General features: G+C 38.2%; 1 protein-coding gene across 2 annotated transcripts; it reads right to left on the bottom strand.

Annotated features, from left to right (window-relative positions):
- On the bottom strand, nucleotides 1–26,813 carry LOC124172227 (zinc finger protein 271-like). Of its 2 annotated transcripts, none has more exons than XM_046551649.1 (7): nucleotides 26,413–26,813; nucleotides 26,161–26,298; nucleotides 20,499–20,666; nucleotides 17,940–18,059; nucleotides 17,593–17,724; nucleotides 12,876–12,948; nucleotides 1–2,528 (listed from the first exon to the last, which is right to left on the bottom strand). In XM_046551649.1, exons 1-7 carry the CDS (start codon nucleotides 26,578–26,580, stop codon nucleotides 997–999), a joined length of 2,331 nt encoding a protein of 776 aa, XP_046407605.1. In that variant the 5' UTR covers nucleotides 26,581–26,813; the 3' UTR covers nucleotides 1–996. The 2 variants fall into 2 exon arrangements, with proteins under 2 accessions (XP_046407605.1, XP_046407604.1); XM_046551648.1 differs by having other exon boundaries at nucleotides 20,499–20,669.
- Between the last annotated feature and the right edge of the window lie 109 nt (nucleotides 26,814–26,922).

Here is a 26,922-nt window from a genome sequence, read left to right on the forward strand (position 1 = left end):
TGCTAGCATTAGTTTATTAGCATTATTTTAGAAATTGGCAGAACAAAGCTTTAAAATGGCATCTTCTGTACTTTTACCTTTTAAGAATCCCAATTGCACGGGGGTAAGTAGTTAATGGTGTCAATTAAATGTTAGAGCTGAATTTAAATTTTCCAGGACTTTTGAGAAAACAGGAAACATTGATATTGATATATAATTGCTAGCATTAGTTTTATCACCTATTTTGGAAATCGGGACTGCAATACCTGTTTTTAATTGTTTTTGAAATTCACACTTCATCATAATCAAGTTTGCTATGTGTGTAAAAAACGGTACAATACGATCATTTACCTTAATAATATTGATACTCTTTTTATCATAAACCATTGCATTTTTAGGCTTAATTTCTTCAATGATTCTAAAAACCTCTTGAACGTCAGTTGGAAGGAAGTACAATCACTGAGCCTCACCACAGCTTCAATTCACAGCTTATAATGACTTTCAATGCAAATATCAAAATATTGGGTTCACTTGTTAGTCTTTGAAAAGCTTCACTAAAATGATTGTTGATCTCACTCACTGTCTTGAGTGCAAAATGCAAAAAATGACTTTAAACGATTCCCATTGTATCATGGTAGATGACTGATCATCCCAATAGGTACTTTGTCATTATTCATTGCGAAGGTAAGAATAAGGTATTGGGCTTCTCACTACAGATTTTCAATCGCTTGATTTACAACACCTTGGATATTTATATGGATAATCTTTCCAATGACCAAACATGTGAGGTGCACAGAGGTGGTCCATCTGGGGAAAACAACACAACTTACATAGCACGAATATTGTTTATCATTTGTGAGTGCTCATGTGGCGGTTGGGATTAGAACTAACAGTGATAAACTTGGTGCTTACTCTGAATGAATTATGTTTCACAACTGTACGTGCACACTTACAGTGGTCAAGGCCATTCCTTGCAGTGAAGTACTTGCTGCAGACCCTGTATAAAAATGATTTATCTCATTCATGTACAGGTATGTGAAGGTCAAGGTGATGCTTCCTAGAAAAAGACTTGCAACAAATGTCACATTGATAAGGTTTTTCTCCGGTGTGTACTCGCATGTGAATGGACAGAGAAGAACCCTGAGCGAAAGATTTTTTGCAGATCTGGCACGAATATGGTTTCTCTCCCGTGTGTACACGCATGTGACCCTTGAGGGAACTCCCTTGAGCGAAGGACCGGCTGCATACGTTGCATTTAAATGGCTTTTCCCCTGTGTGCGTCCGTATGTGACTTTTGAGGTTACTACTGCAAGTAAAAGATCGGTTGCAGATTCTGCATAGGTAGGGCTTCTCTCCCGAGTGAGTTCGCATGTGAATTCGGAAATTACTTCCGTCAGAGAAAGATTTTTTGCAGATACTGCACTCATAAGGTTTTTCTCCCGTGTGCGTTCGCAAGTGTTTAACCCGATCTTTACTGCAACTGAAGGATTTGCTACACACATCGCAGGTATACGGCTTCTCTCCTGTGTGAATGCGTACGTGTTTTACTAAGTCGGTCTTTGCAGAGAAAGACTTTTCACAATGATAGCAAGAATAAGGTCTTTCTCCCGTGTGTGTTCGCATGTGAGTTTTGAGAGTACTTCTATAAGTGAAAGGTTTTTGGCATATTTGGCAGGCATAAGGCATTTCTCCCGCGCCTACACACACGTGACGATTGAGGTGACCAATACCAGTGAAGGACCGGCTGCACACGTCGCATTTAAAAGGCATCTCTCCTGAATGCATCCGCATGTGTCTTCTGAGATTACTACCGCTAGCAAATGATCGTTTGCAGATAGTGCATGAGAAGGGTTTCTCTCCCGTGTGTGCTCGCATGTGACTTCGGAGAGAACTTTTGTCAGTGAAAGATTGTTCGCAGATTCTGCATGAAAAAGGTCTCTCTCCTGTATGCCTTCGCATGTGTTTAACCAGGTTATTCTTCTCAGAAAAGGAATCACTGCACACGTTGCACATATAAGGTCTGTCTCCCGTGTGTATGCATACATGTCTTACTAAGTGGGTCTCATCCACGTAAGACTTCTTACACTCATTGCATGAATAAGATGTATCTGTCATGTGTATACGCTTGTGTTTGGTGAGGTCCTTTCTCCGAGGAAAGGACAAAGTGCACACGCTGCATGAATATGACTCCTCTCTTCTTCTCACACCCACGCTATTACAAAGGTTTCTATCGCATGATGACTTTGAGGATAAACTCTGTGAAGTTGACTTCTCTTCTACAGTAATACTTCTTGTCACTCGCCTCATTTTTTTCTCATCCCTTTTCCTGCCAGTGGTTTCCTTGAGAGGCCCATCCCCTTTTTCACCCAGCTCATCCATCAGATTTCTTTCTATCCCAAAATGGGATTCTCCAACCTTGGAATCAATTTGTCTCAGCAGAGATGTGGGATCAATGCATTCATCAATCGAATGGTTCATTACATTTCCTTCCGCAGAAAGATGTGATGTTGATGTTCCTCCAATGGACATTCCTTTGGCAGCCAGGAACCCTAGAAAAAATGTCACATTAAACCCAGATAACACAAAGTAAGAGAGTTAACAGTTTCTTATGGTTTTCTTACGGAAAAAATTGATAAGCAGCTCATCAATTTTTTCCGTATCAAGAATAAGTAAGGAATGCCGTCAACTATCCTCAGGCAAGCTATTTGCTTATGTTGGAACGTCAAAGGCGTCTGAACAGTGTACCACATATACTACGCAGCTCATCCCGACATGAATTTAAAGACTACCCACCTACTATTGGTGACCCCGACGTGATCCAATACTGAAGGGGATATCAACACTTCAGTAACACGCAGGCGTAAACAATAAACAAACACTTTATTTTCGAACGACAAGTTACAGCCATGAGGCGGCGTGGTGTAGACAAGATGTCGGACTCGCTATACTGTACGGCAGCAATGGCGTCGTGCGTGCTGGACGGCAGCGGTTGTGAGACTGTCCTGCCATGCTCCACGGAGGCGGACTCTGGTGGCAGCTGTCGTAAGGATGAACAGTTGACTGACGAAATGCGTCTCTCCTTAAGCCGCCACAAAAGTTATCACCGTGGCTAGTCCTGGTTAGTGATGGGGAAAAACTTTCCATAATCGATTAATCGTATCATATGATAAAATTCAAGCATAATCGATTCAGGGAAATAATCGGGCCGAAATAATCGATTACGCAGAGAATCGGTGAATAATGGAATACTTAGCCAGCGCCCAATTCTTGAGACGATTATGCACCGATTATCATCATACGATTATGGGGCGATTCTTTGGGCAAAATAATCGTGTGCTGAAGCTAATCGGTGCATAATTGTCTCAAGAATCGTGGGCTGGCTAAGTATTCGATTATTCACCGATTCTCTGCATAAGCTAGGAATATTGTTATTCTGTCCTGGGGCCGTATTCTGTAACTCCAAACCGATCGGTGCGGCACCGATTTGTCGGGTGCGACGTCACACCGACTCCCGGTAAGAAGTCGTGCGATTCTGTACGAACCCGGTCGGTGCGGCACCGACGAGAGGACGGGATATCGTCGGTAGCCGTACCGACAGCAAAAAGGTGTCGGTACGGCCACCGACTAGTGGGTTTCATGAACTCCCCGGTGCGCATTGCACGTTTTATTTTGTTTTAACCTCATCACCAAATAAATAATGAGGTTTTCTGCAATTTTATCTTTTTCTGCCCCTTCGAATACGCCTCTATAATTCACTGTGTCATCATCTATATTGATTACCTTGACAGAAATATAAGATAATGGTTAATAAAAATGAGGTTTGCTAACATATAATGACTTTCTCTCATTTCAGTTACCACTTTCACTCGCTTGTAATAGGCTTTATTTCTCTCTATCATGATTTATTTGCTCCTTTGACGTATAAAAGATATTTTTGATTAAATATGAGTTTTGCCGCAATGTTATCACTTTATATCACTCTGAATAGGCGACTGTTATTTCACTCCATCATCAATTTGGCGTTTCTCTCGGCATAGAAATAAGATCTTTTTATTTAAGTATGAAGTTTGCCACAACGGTATCAGTTTCTTTCATCTGTAACAGGCAACTATATTTCATTTCATCGTCAGCCATTGATTCCCTTGACGATAAAAGAAGATATTTGTTAATAAGTATGAGGTTTACCGCAATATTATCATTTTCTCTCACTTGGAATGCGCAACTTATACATATGTATTTCACCCAATCACAATTTATTTACTTCCTCGTCATTAAACTTCTTTTAATTACACCCAGCTCCTTATTTTTATAACAATTTCCTAACTCGTTCCTCTAGTATGACATTTACATTTGCTTTTGAATCCTACGTTCACGTTCCATGGTATGTTATTTTCGTCTGCTACGGTGCCAATGGCATAACCTTCTGTTGATAACATTTAGACGGAACTTACTTAATGACAACTATATTACCAAATCATGAATAAATAGCAATATACGGAACCAATATTTAAAAGAAACTACGATCTCAAGGATAGTTTCAATAATTCATTCCAGCAACCCCAGCAACAACAATCTCCATCACATACAAACTTTATTGTGATGTTGTAATATTGTTTCCTTCGATTCTGTAGGTACAGCATTACTACCACACACTATATAAGCATTGTTAACAACTTATCCAATATCGTTTATCTTAATCTAGCAATAAGTCGTAATTTCCGCAAATAAAAAGATTGAGAATGACGACAACAAACTGTGCCAATGAGTCTTCACTTGTTTTTACCCTTTTTTCATTGGTGGAGACACGTGAAACTTCGGATACATTCGGATTTTCCCTGTTTGGGAAGGGGAGGGAACCGTACCGACTGGTTTGAAACCGACGACCTTACTGAATCGCTGAAAGTGTCGTCGTCGGTGCGGAATCCGTTGTCGGTACGATTTGATGTCCAGTCGGTGGGCTGGGAAGGGAAACCGACCGGTGCGGTACCGACGAAATACAGAATACGGCCCCTGAATCGCTACCGTGCGCAACCGATTATCTGAGTGTAAAGCGATTCTTTTTGTGGTGTGGTAGAATAATCGTCTCGTAGGAACGCTTAAGACCTAAAGATATCGGCGCGCACCGTCTCATTTGTATTGAGTGAAAAATAAAATGCAAAGAATCGATTTTATTGTCGTATTTTGAGATTGTGCGGATGCTGTAATGGTGGTATTTTGAAGGTGGGTGTCATGATGCGTGTCAAATAATTTAGTTCGTTTTTGAACTTGTAATATTAAGTTATTTTATCCCTGACAATCTTAGATCCGGATGTAGAGTGGTAGCAATGCCTACTTAAGCTTACGAAGGCATTAAGCTTAAGAACTTCTTAAGCTTAAGAAGGCATTGGTGGTAGTAATAAAGTAGCTAAGTTTTTGCCTTGTTCTTGACAGTGATATCGTCAATAGGTTTTTCATGCCATTAGTACATGACTAGGAGATTGTTTTTCTTTACTCTCACTCAAATTTTTGTGGAAGTACTTCCAAAAGTGACTCTTTACTAGTGCCATATCACTTTCGTTTCTGAGCTTACACCGAACAAAGGATTTTAGTGACTTATGGGTGAATCGGCTTCAGATGAGGTGTCCGGGCTCTTCCACTTACGAGGTGTTATACATATATTTACGAATGATTATTAGGTAAGAGTTGCCCAATTAGCTTTATTACTTATTGGCGCTGAAAAAAAATTGTTCGTCCTTGACCAATTAGCCCCTGTATTCCATATGATCATGTAGTTACTCAACGCGGCCATAATTTTTTTCGCTAATTTTTTATGATGTCTTCCTTCAACAATAGATATTTTCTCCCATCAAAAATTTAGAATTTGTTTTATTGCTTATGATTGCTTTCAAATTTTTCAATCACCAATTACGATATAAGGATAGATTGTCATGAAAAGTATATGCTCGCTCTCGTTTCTCGCAAGTGAGCACGCTTCTTATTCCCGCCGATTATATTCAAATAGTCGATTATGCAAAATAATCGGATGTCCATAATCGATTCAATAATCGCAAGCAAATAATCGATTATTACGTATAATCGATTATTTTTGCCCATTTCTAGTCCTGGTATACTTAAATAATAGGTAGCTAATACTAATCACCATTATGTTGATTTTGATGATGTTACTATAGCAACTGTTGGAGTGATCAATTTTTGGTAATAGACATCGATACGCAACCAAAACTTTTTACTTTTCAGCGTCAACAACTTCAAGCTAGCACTTTCTCTGGAAACATCATCTAAATGAACTGAAATTGACCTATGCTACACTATAGTGCTTCTTTCGCGTTATAGCTTACTCTTAAAGCCCCCAGGTCGAAGCACTTGCCGATAGTTTCAAGTGTTCCTAGGTAAACTATACCCTAAGTACACCACCTACTTGCAAGCTTGCACTAGCTATCTGCCCTGTGGATGGAACACGACTCGAGTTCTGAAACGTCAGCAGAATGGAGAAAGACCACCCAGCTGGAAGCCCAAATACCCTTCTTTGACTTATTTAAGAGAATGAGATTGACAGCTTTCTAGGTTGTTCACTAAAATATGATGTACAAATCTCCTGACTTATTATAATCACAAACCCATTTCCTGAAAAGATCCCCACTGCTCAATCTATTACTGTAATTTTGAATTTCTCCTGAATGGGTTTTCAATTAACTATTAAAACGTTTGAAGATAAAAGCAATACCATAAAGTAGGGATAGACGGATGCAGGATTTTTTTCGGATCCGAATTCGGATCGTATCCTTGATTTTCGGAGCCAGATCTTTCGGATCGGATATTCTCGGATCCAAATGGATTTTCAAATTCCTGACGCTGAGATTCCCCCGATGATTGTTCATTCTATAGGGAAGAGTCACACTATGTGCCAGTCGTATTATGCCTTTTTTACTTTCCACGGCTGAAATTCTCCTACGTAACCTCTGCGAGAGCTTTCAAACAAAACGGTTCATGAGTAGGACAAGAATTGCATGCGACGGCGCCTTCGAAGATAGAATCGGAACTCTTTCCACCCTTATTGGGCGTTGCGTTCACTGAAGATATCATTCAAAATTTCGGATCCAGATCCGATGTCTTCCGTAACTTTGAATCTGATGTATCCAATGAAGGGAAATAACCGCGGATATTTGCATCCGAGGTATCCGATCCGACCATCCCTAATTAAAACATTTGAAGATAAAAGTAATAAAAATAAGGGCTGAGCTGCAAAATAAATGCAAGTAAACCTGTACCACCAGTGGCGAGACAGTTAAAACTAAGAGCTACGAGGGCATAATGAAAAGTAAGGTCTCCAAAAAACACCATTTCCAAATCCCCAAGTCGCCATGTAGAATGTGACAACAGCACTGCATTTGAAATCAACCGATTCAGCTTTGACTTTGGGAAAGTCCGTGTTGAAATGAAAAATAAACAACCTTGGTAACTTCAAAATGATGCCTCAGCATTGAAACGTGTCATAACAATAAAAACTTCCAGTGAAAAATTAACCAAGGTTGTGTATTTTTTATTTCAGCACTACATTCCTTAGTTCCTACACCAAAGTGTAGAATCACCCATGTGGTCATAGCCCGTTCAGTAGCTACATAGCTGTACTTTAGGATGGAGCTCCCACTTAGCTCACCCACTGCAACGGCTGCCTGTCCTTACGCTACTGCACTCACAGTTTTTTTTGTCTTCATAGTGCGTAGTCCAGTACACGCTCCCAATGCTCCCACGTGCTCCCGCTTCAGACGCTATAGATTCGTGGTCCACTTTCGCTCCTATCGCTCCCAGTGCTACCCTACTGGATCACGGCTGGAGCGATTGTAGCATTTGTTAGTCGTTTGTTTTACTAGTATCGTCTGCTCAGATATTAGATCGCCTGAATTAGGGATTTTTATAGCCCCTTGTACTTTACTTAGCTTGTTAGAGAGGTCAGTAATATAAGTGACAAAAAGAATATGACCATGGGATACACCACAAGAAACCTAATTAATATTAGATCTTCATTGGATACCATGATCGAACACCACAACAGACCGATGTTTGTCCTGAAGATTTTACCTACTGGTTTGCAATTCCTTCAAACAACAAGGTGATAAACTTAAACTATAAAGAGCAGATCATATGATACATATAAAAAAAGAAAAGACTGATTAAATACCTTATTAGAGAAATTTCAATGAACCAAAAATAAGCCTAATTAACTTAACTCGCCTAAAAGCCTGCGTTTAAACGATACACGTACAAGTTAATGCCTGTTTGCGTGATTTATTTTTGTGGACCGAAACGGAACATGTACGAATGTTTGAACCAAGCTAAAATAGTTTCAATTTGCAGTTCATGCATTTGCACAAGTTGAGAGGTTACACGTGTAACCTCTTAACGTGCAACAACGCGACCGTATGGTACATTTCGTGTTCATTCTCGCGTTCATACATTTAGACTTGTACGGGTTTATGTAGGTGTAAAAAGGCCTTAAGTGGATTGTCCTTTCTACGATTTATCAATTGCACTCGTGACATTGTATGATAGACTCAAAAGCAGTCCTGCACTTGAACCAATCTCGTCAACAGCAACCCTTAAGCATAAATGCAATGCGTGTCAACCTGACCTTAAGAAAATTACATAAGTAAAATACAACCGAACATCAATAATTGATTAAACTTAAGTTGAAGATTAGAGGAAGATATCATCATTTGAGAGATAATACAATCTTCATGGAGAAAGGTTGGCCGCCACAAAGCACAAACGGAATACTTTGACTAGAAGTTCACGTACCCTAACCTAAGAAGTCATAGTCTATCTCAATTTCACGCAATATCAAGTTCAAATAACTAATAATTGATCTAAATAACAAATAAATCAAAACAACTTACAAAATTAATAGAAGTAACAGACGGAATGCTTCGACTGGAAGGTTCACTCACCACATGCCTTATAAATTTAAAATAGCCATTTTCTATCTCCACTTCTCGCTAGCTAAAGCATAAACCACTAATAATTAAATAATATTATATATAATTAATTATCACAACAACAAAGTTTATAAGATATCTTGGACTTGCCGCTAAATTTCTTCCTCGATCTGGCCCATGGCGAACATTGACTCTGAATTGTTAAACCATTGAGTTACAGCCATTTGCCTCACCGTAATATACCCCGAATAGTTCTTTAACCATTTGTTTTTAGCATTTACCATCCTGGCTCTCTTAGCGACTTCTTCCATCAACTCCAAATGGTCATATTATTGCTGGCCAGGTCCACAATTGTTATGAATACCATTTTCTTTTGCATTCCTTCCCGCTCAAATTCGCGCTGAAAACCGGTTTGCTCCAGCTCACCCACCTATTTCTCGGGAGCGTTTGTAGCGATAGAGAAGAGAATATAGTGACGTCATGCGTGACGTATGAGAGCACCACGGGAGCTTTTGTAGCTTGTACTGGACCACGCAAAGACTCACTTCCAGTGCTTCGGAGCACTGGGAGCTTGTACTGGACTATGCCCCTATGATTCTACCCTCGAACGCGGAGGGTTCAGCAGGTGATGGTCGGAACGTATATCCAGAGTGGCAGAGATAGAGAGCGAGCAGGGAGTCGTTCCGAGGAGACGTGAGCACGCGGGTTACCGTAGGCAGTCAGCTATTTTTACTGGGAGTGTTTTTTTTTCTTTTTGTCGAGGCTAGTGCTAGGAGTGTAGTTAGTTGAGGTTAAGTGTATCCCTTATTTGTTATCCCATGTCCCCTCCCATATTCCCGGTGATGAAATAGGAGTGGTTTGGATGCTAGCACAATCCTCTCAACTTTCTGAGGGAATTACTCCCTCCAAGAGGGGAGTTGTCACCATTCCGAGTACGGGCGAAATTATTTTTCCCCTTCACGCTGCATCCCATTATGGTGCCCAGAAATCCGACGCCTTATGACGAGCATAGACCCACGGTTTAACCTGCGGCTCAACCGTTACACCACCAAGTGCGAACTACGCTCAGTCACTCGATGAAAGATTTTCCCGATTGACATTCATCCCTTGTTAATAGTAGTGTACGGTGAGAAGTGTATGGACATCAAAAATGTGAGCAACTGCTGCCAGGAGTTTCCTGTTGGATGGAAAAACGTCCATGGTGAGCAGAGCAGTCAGGGTGGGGAATCAACAGCAGCTTCAATTGACGAGATGGCATACAATAACCAGAGATATACTCTTCATGGGATAAAGAAATGTCTTGATGAAGCCTGTAGCTACATCTCTGTGTGGAACACTAGGTCAGAGGTGTGTGTTCACATGATTCATACCAAACGACCACACTATTCCATGAATTTATTTGGTATATCATACGCCACCCTCTTTACCACTCCGACATAGGCTGAAGCGAATACCACTTGTTTCCTGTTCTCAAAAAACACCTAAGGGGACAGAAATTCAGGTCAGATGATTCAGTGCAAGAAGTCGTCAGTTAAAAATACAGGAAGAGCAGTACAACACGAGAACTAAAAAGCTAGATATAATAATGCCAAAAATTAATTTACCCTCAGGGCAAATATTTTGAAAAATAGCTTAATCTTTCCCGTTTCCAATGATGGAGGCAAAGTTAAAAATATACTCATTTTTTAGGATTAAAAAAATAGGAAACCTTAAAAATTATTACGGAGGCTTCCGCGGTGAGTTAATTGGCGATTGTTTTTGGGGTTCCTTCCATGTTGACTCATATTTGTGGACAACGAAAAAAAAGTAACTAATCCCGATCAATGCCTTTCATTTTCTTTGATGAAGGAAACTACCCTTTTCTTTGTTAAACCAAACAAAATACAAAAGCCAACCCCTTTAAAAAGGCGAATATGATAATGCTTGTTTTACAGTTCTACCTAATTTTCCAACTTATTAAAATTGGACCAAATATGATGCTAACTTTTGCACTTATTTGAACAGGTTCCATGCTAACGCTTTCCATGAGCGCTGATATTTACTTCTGGATACTTGATTCGCAGCCAAGTGCTTTTTCTGGTTAATTATTGCTATTTTTCAATAGACCAGTCCTAAACCTTAGCTCAAGTAATGCGTACGAATCTTAGTAACAATTTTCACTGCAAAAAATGCTGCATTTCAATAAGCCACAAAGAAAATGTTCCTAGCCACTGATCCAAGTAGTTAACCCCTTCAAGACGGTGGAGTTCTCCCCTCAGCATGGCTGCTGTACTGAGCCTCAAAGAGACTCTTCCATCCCCTCCATATTGAGCATTTCTGCAGGACATTCCTTGAGAAGGGTCTCGCTGATAATCATGCATTTCAGCACCAACCCTTTTCTACCCTCCCTAGCAGGGACTCGGCAATATCTCGGACTCCAGAGGGTAGTTGGGCTCCTTTATTTCGGGGTTTATAACCCTACCAGCGGCATTGGTTTGCAGTCAATCATGCTCTGTTTATATTAATTAGCTACAAGGACAACTGTTGCTCGAACGTAAATTACAGACTTTCAATTGAATTCCTTGTTTCACTCTGAGATTTATCAAATTTTGAACAAAGCTCTAACATCAATATTAATGCAGCAAAAATTTCCTTGCTGATGTTTATACCAAAATCGTGACGTATGTTAATATGTTCCATTTTATTTCATTCAAAAATTGTGAACGCTGCTCAAAAGGCAAATAATTCAATTCTTAGTTTATATTTTTTGAGAAAGGAACAAATATTTATTTTGCGACATGACTGGATGAACAATTCCATGACTGCAGTCCCTTACTGCTAAGAGGGGTGGTTTAAGACAAGGGGTCTGGGTACTGGCTCCCGGACTTCAAGGGTAAAGCCTAAGCCATGCTGTGTTAGGTCCCGAAGCAAAGACATCGCAGACCCACGACCGTCATAAATGGGGAAGAGCTAGGAAATGTATATATTCAGCATTCGTTCACCTGTGTAGGAAAATCTCCGATCAAAATTTGTGGCTTTTCGTCTCCCCGGTCAAGAAATGTCCACACGTATATTTTCGTCTTTAGTAGGGAAAAGGTTAAATACAAATAAAATCAGTAGAAAAATATTTTGCTTGAGAAAATCATTATAAAAAACCACATAATTACAAAATCATTGAAAAGATAACTTCTCTCCCCATTTCAATTGGCAAGCAAACTAAAAAAAGAAAGTATGGATGGACTTCTAATTCATTAGCTTCATCCTCCACAATCATTTACGACAATAGGGTAGTTTCCTTCATCATAGAAAACGAAAGGCATTGATTACGATTTGTTACCCACCAATAATGTATTTATGATATACAAATGATTTGGTTTTAGAAATTCCAGTCAATGCGAATGGCAATGGTCAATTTCAACCGCATTTGAAAAAGGGCAGATTGGCGCCCATGCGATGCCACTCCCCGTGACGTCACAGGGACCTAGTTTCTATACGAGAAGATAGGAGTTTTACATCGTCTGAGATTACCAATGCAGGCATGAGGCACAGAGCTCAGGGAATCATCTCTTAATAATCACCTATTAAAACTGGCTATTGTCGGAAAGTTTCCTTCGTTAGATAAGGTATTATTAATCCATAATTAAGCCAAGTGCTCCTTGCTAGCAGGGTACCCTGCATCCTGCTAGCAGCCTGCACCTAGCAGTTCTCAAAGCCTCGCCCATAGGTCACCTCACTTTGCAGCAGCAGGAACCAGAATGACATCACACAGGCTTGTCCCGGCATTCATACTTAGCCGTCGCATTTGCCCCGTGCTTGAAAATTTCCACTTTTCATTTAATTGCGAAAAAATAGATATCCTAATTTAAGAATCTATAAATGTGAAATGCATACTCAAGGAGTAATAATCTTTCGATTTAGGAAATAAAAAAATAATAGGAAACCACCCTATTCCTCCATGTATTTATTTCCCTTCTGAGCACTCACCCAATGCTTCTGTTGTAGACTCATGGGCCATAGTGATTCCCTTAATTGGCTCCCCATCCTCCATAAATGTTGGCTGAAAGTAAGAAGTCTATGACTTTTTATGAAAGGCTCGATAAACTTATTTATAAAATGTATTGCATCAAAATTGTTGAGGCCCTCCAAAATATTTTCTCAACAAAGTGACTTTCTTTCAACACACAGAAAGTTCAAAATTTTCCCACTACTCTCAACCAGGAAGTAGTTATTGAATAATATTACGTCTGTATTGTTATATTATATTTATTAGATAACTCTGCCAGTGATGTCTTTTCGTACGCTACCCTATCATAACTAAGGTAATATAGGAGATAGTTTCATCTCTGAATTACAATTATAATAATGTGTAGTTCAATTTAGTAGGAAGGAAAAGGAGCTTATAATATATTACCAACAAATTAAAAGTCATTATTCTCTTGCCAGAAAAAGTGAAGGCATAATTTTGAAACAAGGCAATATTTTTGAAAAAAAAACATCACTGTCAACAAAGTAAAAATCTGTACAAACACAACAAAATGTCGTCTTTTTTGTCCAAGTAAAAACAGGGACAAACATGCACTTATTAATTAAACACTCTTGATCAATAGTTTACGAAACCTCAGTTGAAACCAAGGTCATAACCCAGCCACTGCAAGATGTCCAATGGACTTCCATTTGACATCCAGAAGTCTCTTATGGACATCCTTTGGATGTAATTCAGATGACATCCTATGAGGGTCACTACAAAGACATCCATATGGAGGCTCTAGAATGATATCCAATGGACATGATGTAAAATAGATAGTAAATAATATAAATTATATCAATTTATGACTTCTTAACCCCTCAACGCCGTCATGCGTACCCAGTACGCGCCCTTTAAATTTCGTATGCCACCGCCATGCGTACCCAGTATGCTTCCTGACCAACTGTATATAATATTTTTTCTCCGCCAGACATTGCATGTTAAATTAAAACTAATTACTCTATCGCTTGAAGAAATGTTTTTCCTTCCAATAAAATATCCATTACGGCTTTATGCCTTCAAAATGTTTTTAAAATGCTTCGATAAAATTCCGTTTTAAACCAGCGCGTTGACGGCTTCGGTCCAAAAACTCAACGCCTTCCTTCAACTGTTCTATCATGAAAACTTCCGCCTATTCTGCTTGAGAGACGTCGAGAAGGGTCAGCTACTTTAGCTTGAGATACGGTATCTTCAGAACTGAATGCCTTCTCTCCGTCTTCTGCTTGTTTGTCGTCACCTCGAGCCCCAAGTGTGTTTGGCCCGCCTTGTTAGTCCTCAGCGTCCTAGGCGAAGGGGCCATGTGCCTCGCTCTGCATTTATTTTTTTATATTTTTTTTCTGGACAGTAATCAACGAAGATAAGATTCCATCATAACAGTCAGCATATACCAGGGCCCCTTCGATATATTTTCTCGTCTCTTGAGGGAGCTTCTTAACCACCAGCTTCAGTCCACTAGAGTCATTCATGCTGTGTGGTGTTCTTTCAGGCAGTGTGTTGAAATTCTCATCGGGTGTACTTACTGTGAGTGGTATTTTTTTACAATTGGGGATCCTACGAAATGGGAATAGTATTGAAAGGCAAAAAAGAGACTCGGAAGTCTGTTAGTGTGTTAGGTTATGGTAAATTCATTGGTGGGGTGAATTTCAAGGACCTATTATTGCATTCGTAACTAATGGAAAGAAAACGCCATTACAAGTGGTGTATGAAGTTATTTAGAAGACAATTGAATGCGGCAGTCCTAAATTCATATGTTGATCATAGGAAAAACACGTATAAAAATTTGACTAATCATTTCGCGTGCCATTGGTCGAGGTAATATTTTTGAAATATCCGACGTCATACGAACTGTTTGGACATGGCCGTCACTCATTGCACAATTTAGTACCAAGACTCACAGAAATACATTCCCTAAAGAAAATTCCTGCAGCTGGGAAGAAATCAAAGTCTCAAAGGAGGTGTGCAGTTTGTGCCTAATATGGGAAATGAATAGACTGCGTGTACTGGTGTGAAAAATGTGCAGTGGGATATGTTTGGATTGCTTCAAATCATGTCACACAAAGCAGATTTTCTAAGGTAAATCATTTGAATATTCACATATTGACGTTTGAAACATTAGCACGTGATTACCTAAATGGAATGATACGGTAATAATGGAACGAAGTCAGAGAAGTGGGCGGAGTGGTAAATTTCAAGTAGGCGAAATGGGTAATCCTATCGAAAGTATCCAATCTGTTATGACATTTACAACCCCAAATAACTAAATTACATAATGAAATTGTATTTTTTTAATGCATGGAATGTTAGACATCTTGTAGCTTATTCGAAACCAAATTAAAATCTTTCGAAATTGAAAATTTATTCATAAGTTCATATAAGAAGATACATAAAACAATAAATATCCTTTCAAATCGCTCGAAAAATTATTATGCAGTAGCGTATTATGTTACGCAAGTTCACTTAAATTTTCAACGATACAGATCGTATATTATGAAAGATATAAATTATTGAATGATAGTGTGCCAAAAAAGCGAAGTCATTTAAATCTCATCCGGCCGCTGAGATGGGCTTAACATTAAATGCCCGCCGCGCTTGAGGGGTTAAAGGTGCTGGAGATGAGTATTTCCACCAGCAGTTCACGTCATCAGTCCGAGTTTTCCAATTCCTGAAGGCCAATTTTGGAACTAACACCCATGACTTACAACTATCAATCTATCGACTTTGATCGATTTAGTCAGATATCAGGTGCCATCAACACAAGATGTCTAGTGGCAACATATAACCAGTGCTATGTGTATTATCATGAACAATGTTGATGTACTGTCACCCAAATACAGTAGCAGTTATCAATTGCGAATCAATGATCATCAGACAGTGCAATGATTTTTTTTGGATTATGTGGAATTTTTCCAGATTCCTCCAAAGGGTATCAACCGCTGATCGGATAACCAGATTGTTTGTTATTAAAATTCATATTAGGCAGAGTTTATACTAATAATATAATTGTGAACCTGTTTTTACCAAGTGGATTCCTTAAATGTGTTGACTATGCAGATATCTGGTAGGCTCAAGTTAAACTTTGATAACTAATCAGATGTTATCATTGCACTAAAATCAAAAGCTTGCTTTTTATCAAATTATATGTTTACTTTGAAAGTGCAATTCCTCAAGGCTGGAATCTACAATAGAAATACAGTAGCCTATTATAGAAATTCCAGGTTTGAGACTGTGTGCTTTTGCAGAGAACATAAATGCAAAAAAATAAGGTTTTGCGATTACCACAATGACAACATCTGATTCTACGAGGAAATTTGAGTAGGAGGACAACAGTTTTTGTCTCACGGCATCAAAACTTGTAATATTTAAGGGTAAGTAGGATTACAAACTATGTATTTGCCTTGAGTGCAATCAATGGATGTGATGAAACCTATAAGAATTCCCAGTAAAATTTTGAAACCTGGTTAGCCCAAAGAAAAATATTTGGGCCACATTGTATTAAAGTTTCACATTTAAATCTCTTCACTTTGATATTACTCTAACTGTCAAAATCTGGTTGGACAATTCCATTAAAAGAGTATTCAATACAATATCTTAACGATGATATGCTTAATAAGAAAATGCAATCAACAATTTCAGAGTTTGTCTCCAAGAGTTTGGCGTGGACTATATACATATATTCAAGAAATTCGCATGATGAAAATGGTCCTCAATATATAGAATAAAAAAACTGTTCATTTAGAACATGATTCATATGAAAAATAGAACACTATATTTAAAGGGGTTATTTTTCATTAAACTGTGCCTAACCTCGATTTTACACTTTCTAGCAATTTACACTTTTTTTCCTTGTCCCCATCAAAAGTGTAAAAGAGGGGTGAAAAGGTATCAACAGTGCTTTCGAGTGTATGATATCGGATATCAACATGGTGGGAATACAGTACATCTGTGATGAAATATAAATAACAAATGATAATTTACACATTTAATTATATAGCTCTACTATCAACCACAGTTTCGACACTCTGTGTCATTTTCAAGGTCTCATATCCTTACAATGAGAAAATTATGCAACATTGAGATTAGCAATTAGTGATGCATGATGGGAGAAAGAAACGGTCAGTATAATAGCATGGACACGGAAGGAATTCTACTAAAAAGAAGAATATACTAGCAGCTGAGAATACAAATGAAGAAGTAAGGAAACGATGCACCACAAACTACATATGGAGCATATTTATAAACGGCAGCAAGGCTTCAAAATTGACAGCTGCAGAAAAGTCAAGAGTGGAAGCATTGAGCATTGAAGCAAGAAGGAAAATGCATTGCTCCTGAAGAATGTTGAAAATAAAAGGGGTCGACAGAGTAAGTACCAAGAAAGAGCAGGGAATAGTAGGAGATAAGAGAATTATTCTAAAAAGGATGACCTGATAAAGACAATCAGAAAAAGAAAAGGACACGTGTGCTGTAAGAGGGGGAAGTAATGCTTCTGAAAGTGTTTCATGCACCGGATTATTAAGGCGTAACAGAGAAGAAGACCGTAAAAATGAAAAGAAAAAGAGATAGCCGAGAGCAATGGAGGGCTATATAAAACCAATTTTAGGATTGCTGACTTATGATGGCAATAAAGTTCAGATGCAGTTCAAGTTCAACTTACAATAAATAGTTCATAAATAGTATTACCTGATCGGAGGATGTTTCATTCGCCAGTTTGCTTGAAGTGCCATCAGTAAAATCATTGTGCACACATCCACCTTCATTATCACAGGTCTGATCTTCTTTAAAAGGAGAGGACCTGCATGTTCCAAAATCACCCTAATGGAAAGAGAAACAGTCATTGATAAACATTTTAATCAATTGTTAGAAGGACTGGTGTAACTATGGGGGTATGAGGGGGATAGATCCCCACAAAGCCTCAGAGATATAAAAAAAATATTGAAAACTATTGTCTAATTTTGACATATAATTCCACAACAGAATGAATTTGTATATTAGCATAACTGAGCTAAAATAGGCAAGAGAGCACTTACCAAATCATCAGTGGCCAATGGGTCTGTGGCGTTATCCGAATTTTCAGCTGTATTTGGTGTGTACATCACAGGATAATTCTGTTCACCAAGTTGGTCTGTGTTCTCCCCTTTCATATTAAACTTGAAGAGAACAATGGATGTCACCCAATAAATGCAAAATTATAATAACAATAGCATATGTCCAATAATAACTAGGGATTGTCGGATGGGATACCTCAGATCCTAATATCAGCAGATATTGCCCTTCATCAGATACATCGGATCCAAAGTGGTGGAAGACATTGGATCTGGATCCGAAATTTTGAATAATAGCTTCAGTGAACACAACTAGGGTGGAAAGAGTTCCGATTCTATCATCAAATGCACCGTCGCATGATATTCTTGTCCTACTCATGACCTGTATTATTTGAAAGCTCTCGCAGAGGTTACGTAGGAGAATTCCAGCCGTGGACAATAAAAAAAGGCAAAATAGGACTGGCACATAGTGTGACTCTTCCCAAGAGATTGAGCAATCATCCGGTGAATCCCGGCGTCAGGAATTTGAAAATGCATTTCGATCCGAAAATATCTTATCTTAAAGATCCGGCTCCAAAAATCAAGGATCCGATCCGAATCCGGATCCAAGAAAAATCCTGGATCCATCTATCCCTAATAATAATAATAACAATAATAATAATAAATATTCTCAGACAATGCCGATCTCAGGAACAGTCAATGAAATCCTCCTTAAAATCATCAAAAGATGCATTAATGAAAGAGGTTATAAAGGCTGACATGGGATACACACCATTTAATTTTGGAGAGAACCAAGATCGGATTCAAATACCAGACCTAAATCAACAAAAGCAGGAATGGAAGTCTAAAATCTTGCATGGAAAGTTCCCAACAGTCATACAGGAGGATTGGGTTGACAGAAACGCCTGTCTGAAATGGCTCCAAGATGGCTATTTATACCCGGAGACTGAAGGGTTTGTGATGACAATTCATAACAGAGTTATACGAACTCACAACTATGAAAAAAATGTATTAAAACTTGAAATTGCAGATAAATGTAGAAAATGTGGGAAAACGGGTGAATCCATTGAACACATAACTTCGGGGTGCTCAGCTCTTGCTGGTACTGACTTTTATTGATCCACAAATTACAGCTAAGAGCAAACATAGTCGATGTAGCAATGCCACTAAATGACAATGTTGAGTCTACGGAAAGAGAGAAAACACAAATATATCAGAATTTGGCCGGTGAAATAAAAAATATTTGGAAGTTTAAAGACGTCAGCATACACCCACTGATAATCTCTGTGGAGGGAGTCTTGTCTAAAAGATTCAAAAAAGAAATCGAAGACCTGGGAATTAAAAACCAACTGATAAACCTCGGGCAAAAAGCTGTTTTATTACAGACCTGCCAGATCGTGAGAAGATTCCTGGTTCAGGCATGATCGGACAGTGTAGGATAGGGTGAATTCTCTTCTTTAGCATCCGAGCCTAATCCTAAATTGACCTTGGGATAGGCGAATATTTCCAGCTGGATTTAATCGGCTGAGAAAGTGTATAAACTCAAATATTGATAATAATAACCCCTATAATTATAAAAACTACTCTTTTACTTGAAACCACTCAAGCAGGCCAATATACATACTCTTATGATTCCTTCGACTCATAGATCAAACTCCAGAATATTAACATTCAGCTACTGCAATATTTTAAAGATCAAACTCCAGAATATTAACATTCAGCTACTGCAATATTTAACCATCCTTTCACTTATTTACCATAGATATTTATCCCCAAAGCCTTTTCCTCCTTCATTCACATTTACAAGATCATAAAAGTTAAAAATATTTCCAAATGAAATAAAATTTTAATATTTGGACATGCAGTGTAATCCTGAAGGTGTCTATTCATGATCTAAAGAGTCAATTTTGTTTTGTTTCCAATAATTGCAAGGACAGCTTCTTCGACTGATTCCGCAAAATACTCGACTCGAGTGTCTTGACTTGCCACCTGGTAGCATCACTCCCTCATATCCCTCCTCCCTCCTCACATCGTAGCTCAGGAAGTTAGAACATGCAATGAACATACGCTAACAACCTAGGCGGGGACACACGTATGGATCTCAAATAATGAGCACAAAAGCCTGAACGCATTTATAATTACATTAATTAACAACATATAAAAGCATTTGCACAGATTTACTGAATGACTAAGGAAAGCATCAACATATACCGCAATGTGTTCCAGAAAATGCAATCAAGGAAAGCTATTGACCACGAAGAAAAAGATGTACTTATTGCACATTCTCATCCAGTATTAAGCGCTTATAGTTTATGCTGCGGAAGCAACGGTCCTGATTTGACATATATTGCGTTAAAATTCTAAAAAAAAGAAGTGTACTACTTTTCCTGTGTGCTGAAGAACAGAAATACAGAAACCCTTTGGTTCCAAGATTTCCAGATTTGAGGTCCTTGACTATATTTACAACAACTACTGACATTCAACCGAGGAAATTGAACAACTGAAGATCTTTCAACTCCATACATATATGAGAATAAAACTTACCAGCATATTGTCCAAGGGTGGTTCACACTCTGGGACAGGAATGTATATTTCAGTCATTTGAACTGTGCATGGGATCCGTGACATATCTTCCGATGCATCTCGAATACAGTCCTTTGTCTCTGAAGAAGATCTGTATTCATCTTTAGCTGCACCCTCTGCTTTGATACTCTGCTGAGAAAGTTACACTATTAAAAAAATGAACTCCATTTAAATCAACAAATAAGGGAGGCTCCTAATCTTAATTAAACAGGGGGTTTAATGTCTTAGGCCCATTTCTCATGGATGCAGACGGTCCGCCCAACACATTCAGATAAGGTTCTGTCCATCCACGTGGCCACTTTGCCCCCGGATCATCCACCCGTGTACAGGGCACAGAGACAGGTTTGCGCTTACACATGAACGCGGACGGCTGATGTGGACCAAGCAGATTTGTCAATGGAAATAGGGTGAGCTTGGAGATAACAGTGCGAGCATGTCTTTTTACCTTATATGTATAGTGAAAGTGGACATGCGAAAATAATGGAAAAACTTTCATCTCGATGAACTTCAGGAAATGTGGTCACGAAAGCGGCTTTTAATTTTCTTTTTGCCACAATAGGGTGCACCCAAAACCTCCTTAGAGGGGGACTTTTCTTCTGTTTTTTCTAACATGGTTCACAGCAATTTTGCTTGAAAATCACTTGGCATTATGGTGTTCTTTTACCTAGGCAAGCTGCACCAGCTGATGGCATAACTCCGGATGTGGACACATGCGCTACGTGCACTCCACACAAATAGTGCGGACCATCTGCATCCATGTGAAAAAGGCCTTAACTATGCTATTGTCAAAATGGAGTGGTGCCTGAATGTCTGTGAATACGTCACTCAAAAGCTGCAGACCAGACTACTACAAAATTTGGCAGGAATATCATTGGTACACTGAGTTCACTTGCAAGCTATATAACAACATCCTTAGAGCCATGGAAAGCCCTTCAAGTGACGAAAAGCGTACCAGGTGTGGAAGAAAGAAACCAGAATTTCCCTATTGGTGGTGTGTGCTATCAGTTTAAAATTTGAGAAATCACTTCTGCAATGCCATCATCTCCAAGGTAACGGACAAAGTTTGTCAACAAAGGCAGAAATGGGGGAGGGGGCACGTGCTTCCCCCATTTGCTTAAAAAATAGACAAAACTTTTATTACAGTTATCATTACGTTCATTTTATTTTGTTTATTGTGGAGCCTCAATCATTAAATTTAAAATAACATTTAATAATAACTTTCATATCAAAATAAAGAACATATTTTTCACAGTAATTGTTGTATTTTGTTTTTAATCTCAAATATAAGATGACCTGTCAGACCCTTGTGCCTCCCCAGAAAAAAATCTTGGATCCCCCTGTTTGTCGACATGGAGTAAGCTAAATTTCAAACAACAGCATATTTTTCTACTGGTTCGAAAAAAAATACATGATGGCCCTGGAAGAGAATATGGGGTGATGTGCAGAGATTACTTAATTCCCTCACTGAAATTACTCAATGTTGAGATTGAGGGTTGTAATTTTCATGAGGGAATGAAGAAAAAACTTCTTATTCTTCTGCTCAATTTGGTTCCACCATTGTAATTTTCTGACAAGGAGAAATCACGATAGTGATGTTCAGGATCTGAACGCCTATGTTATTTCCTGACATTTTCCAGGTAGTGTAGAAAAAGTGTCACAGCTATCTTCCACATCTGCCCACGTTTGAGAGAAAAAGATTTGAAAGATGAAAAAGATCATGTAAAGATTTTGCTCACCATTACATTCACTGAGTAATAACTCGAACTTCACTACCATGGAAATCAAAGAGTTTCACGGTAAATGGCAACAAAAGGAGATTACAAAATTGCAGAAAAAGCTATATTTGTAAAGTGAATAAATTTAGCAAAAAGGACGGTAGACAGAACTTTAGCCATAAAAATAATTAAATTTTGATGAAAAACATTTCGTTCAGTGATACAAATTTGTCGTAACCCATCTAAAATTTGAATGCTTGTGTATCTTGAATAAAAATTTCTTGCTGGTTTCCACATTAAAATGTTTGCTTTCATGTACAATTCACCTATTGATGTAAATAACTTAAGACATTAAAGTGCCCCTCTAGGCCCCAAGCTGGGGCAGAGTAGGGCACTGAAAGGAACATCGGACTCACGATTTTTTTTATCAGGATCTTTGCTCATCCATTAGTGATTACTTTAAACTGAACAATGAGTCTGTATTTACATGGCATTTCCCTGTGGATATGGACAATGAAAAATGGTACAAGCGAGATTTTTTAGCAAGCTTTATTTTTTTGCAGCTGAATTACTTCAGTGCAATTACTTCAATCACTGCAGTGAATATTTAATGATAATCGTGGGATCATTATGGACCACTTAGCTATAGAAAAAAAAACCATGCCTTTTCATCTCACAAGGGTTGGAGTTATGGATGAAAATAAAAATCACCATTTGTTGCACGTTGCGGCACTTTAGGGGTCACTCCCATATTTCAATTGCTCACATTTCATTAACAATTGACAATTGGAGGCAAAAATTGTACACAATTTCTAATTATACCAGGATATATGACCATGGAAAGTTTCAGGAAAATCTGAGTCGGTGGGTGTCATGGCCTGGTTGATTTGAAATGGAATGACACTAAAGGTAAAGTAGCGTTTCTAGGATTGCCACAAACCATGACCTTTTACACATGCTTCCCCTAAATCAGGTCATATTATTTCTTGCTCTGCGGGGGTTCCCTATTAGGTAAAATAATTATCAGAGTAGGTGAAAAATCTCCATTAATATTGATAATATTTTTGAATACAAGAAATCTTCATTCTCTGACTCAGAATGGGATATAAATTGTCACGTCTTAATTTTTGAGAAAGTAGCAACAAAAAAATTTGTAAATGCTATTCTTCCTTATTATAACTCTTCAATGACCGATATTTATAGTTTAAAAGACTGTCTAGCAATTTTCAATCATAACTTACCTAATGAAAAGCTATCAGACAGCTAAATGGCTGTTAACAATAGAAGAAATACTATCTTTTCGCTGATACTCCCTCATCAAATTTTCGAGTTGCCCCTGCAACTAGGGTTCCCGTATCACTTTTACCTGTTTTCAATTTTTATTGCCCTTCTAAAATAATACTATGGACTACCTTATCCTAAATAAATTTCATTGTATCCTTAAAATATACAATGCGCAAAAAGTTTCATTTATTCAGCAATATTTAAGCCTACAGCGATTTTTGGCCAGCTTTTTTTTATTTCAGGCCACTGTGCGACTGTTATAGAATGTTTCCAATGCAACTAACCAAAAAACTTCTGAATCTAGGAAAATAGTACAACTGCTATGCTTCTAATTTTTTTTATGGATATATGAAGTCATTTTACGCACATGAACCAAAAAATCAAAGGCAAACTCTTCTGGCAAATATTTATAGGAGCGATTCAAAATTATGAACATTCATTTTTTTAATATCTAGTAGATACCTATCTAGAATATGTCTATCCTATGAAAGTGCAGCTGTTTCTTAGCCTTATAAAATGCCGACAATTTAGATACTGAGAGTAATTTAAAGAAATGATACATACCAGAGAAAAAAATTTCTGTGCCAAAAGAGCATGCATTGATAATTAATTCCTACATAAGTAACCCTTTCACACCCAACATTAAGTGAAGCTGTTGGGAATCTTCCTTTCACATAAGACCTAACGTCAACTATAGCTGTTGTGATTACTTCATCAAAAACGACTCAATGCTGGCTCTAGCAGATGCATGGGGAAGGGCTTTATTAATTTATAACATTATTTGCTTGAATATATAGTTTAATTTTAGTTACATATCACATACTGAGTAATATCAATTTTCATGGGTTTGGAAAAAAATCGTTGAAAACTTTCATTTATATCCAGTCCTGCTTTTCCGTAAAGACTTTTACAACTTCTGCTTCTAGATGGGCAGCTGCCCCCTTCCACTCCCTGATGGGTATGCTCATAGGATATGTAGTAACCGCTTAGGTAGCAACTGTCCAATGCATTTGGGCCCGGCCGGAGACCCAGCTTAGCGGGAACTTGGGGCCACTCCTCAGCAATTAAGCCGGACCCTCCCACCCATTTATGACCACCCTCAATGCAGGAATTCATTGCCAACTGAATAAATTGTCAATGGTTTTTGCAATGATTTATTTTGTAGAATTTGGTATGCTAAAATTTTATTTAAAAAATTGCTTATGCACAGAACATAACCAAGAATTCATTTCAAAGTAAAAAAAAAAATTGTTGTATGCAACAAAATATATCCATAAAAAAACAATGACAATTTAACCACTTTGCAACGGTGAGGATGATTACAAATGAGTGGGAGGGTTGGGCTTAATTGCTGAGGAGTGGATCTCAAGGCCTGCTTACACAATACATCAACATGTACGGGTTAATGCCTACAAGTATGAATGCGACAATGAACACCAAAATGCACCGTGTAGCCACCCCACTTGTGCAAATCCATGCACAGAAAATAGAACCTGTTCTTATTTGGTTCATGCTTTCGTACATGTACTGTTATGGTCCACCAAAATCATTCATGCAAACGTATATTTACTTGTATGTATTAATGTTCCGTGTAACCAGGCCTTCAGGCCAGGACTGAATGTATCTGACAATTGCTACCTCGACAGTTACCTCCCTTCCTCGGTGTCAGCCACAGTCGATGTCCAGTTGTTACCGTTGTAAAATCCAGCGTCCAGCACGAAAGAAGTTAACTTGCTCACTTTTGCATTTGTTGTACCCTCATCGATTCATATAAAATGCCATGAAAATGGACATTAAATTTCTAAAACGTCAGCTACTATGTTTAAAATATAAATGACTTAAAACTTCTGGCATCATAGTTCAAGATAAACAAGAGGTCCAGATCAAAAGATATGTTATAATATGTTTAGGTGCACTTCAGCCCATGCTTGACAACTGATAAACAAAATCATCTCCAGGTCGGTCACAGTTCATCATTTGGCAGCCAATAGTAAATGTTTGTTCAATCATATATGCTGCGGTGACCAAATCGCATATTTTAAAAGGAAGTGTGGTATACACGTAATGGCCTAGTGGGTATATTGCTTACATCACTTGAATAATGGTGAATTTGGATGCCTCACTTTACCAGAAATATTGTTTAGGGCACACGAAATTGTACCAGAAGACACCACGTCTTCAGTCGTTGCCGCTAAACCGCCTACTGCATCATAACAACCACCTTGCCATGGCTTCACAGATTAGGATAATTACAGATTGCAGGAAATTGGACTTTAAATGCCCCGCCCATAAAATAAGAGGGCCTTTCATGTCCCCTAATGTTTTCGATTGACAAAAGGAAGGACCTAATTAACTTTGGATCACTCATAGAAGTGTCTTTATAGTTTTTGTTGGATTTAGTGGCTTTATGAAGTCATACAACATTATGCCTCCGCACCAGGGTCATCCATTTCAATATAGAATCAATCGTTTCAAATTCATGCTATACATTTATTAGGATCCGCAAATAATAATATTCCTATATTTCTTACTGCCGTTAACACAAACCAAATATTGTCACTTCTAACTCTCCTAAGCTTATAATTGCACCGGTCTTCTATTGGGAAAATATGAAAACTACTCACCCAGCAGTTATTTCTTGGCGATATTTTCCTCAGTTCTGTGTCCGATTCTAAGCAAATCTTTTTGAAAATACTGAAATCCTTGAGCTTTTTCAAACAAAGTGAACAAATGGTAGTGGGAAGGCCATCTCCCTCATCAACCTAAGAAAGCAATCAAGCAATACGTTAATAATTATCTTTAGACATACGGGCATAAAAGATATAAAGCAAACATTACGAAAACGAGAAATCTAAAAGATGAAACGTGGCACTTACTTGTAAACCGACTAAATCATGCAGGGCATGCTTCACACTTATTTCGTTTTCTACATTTGAAGTGAATAAGTTGCAAAAATAATAATGATTCTTCCTACAAAGTCTGCAAAAGTCACTCTCTGAATTCCTTTCTGTCGAATCCGTGAATATCCCGATGGTACGACTCATTTTTTCACTTCAATATTTCATTCAATCTTTAAATCGGCTCAATCATCCACTCAACACTGACAGAGATCTCAAAGTCTCACAAGAAAACTATATACACTTCGATGGTGAGTGAAAGTGAAAACACTTAGGAATAATCTAGGAAATATCCAAAAATAGCTAAAATTAATAAATCAAATCAAAGATAAATGTCAACACAATAGAATAGTTTGAGAATATTTCAACAATTTTAATGCTCGCTCAACACGTCAACGAAGTTTGTTAATATGGGACGATAGCGGACAATGTGAGAGGATATGTGTGTAGATTAGTTTTAGTTTTTTCCGTCTGCGGCACCCCTATAGA

Source organism: Ischnura elegans (assembly GCF_921293095.1).
Source record: "Ischnura elegans chromosome 13 unlocalized genomic scaffold, ioIscEleg1.1 SUPER_13_unloc_1, whole genome shotgun sequence".
Taxonomy (NCBI): domain Eukaryota; kingdom Metazoa; phylum Arthropoda; class Insecta; order Odonata; family Coenagrionidae; genus Ischnura; species Ischnura elegans.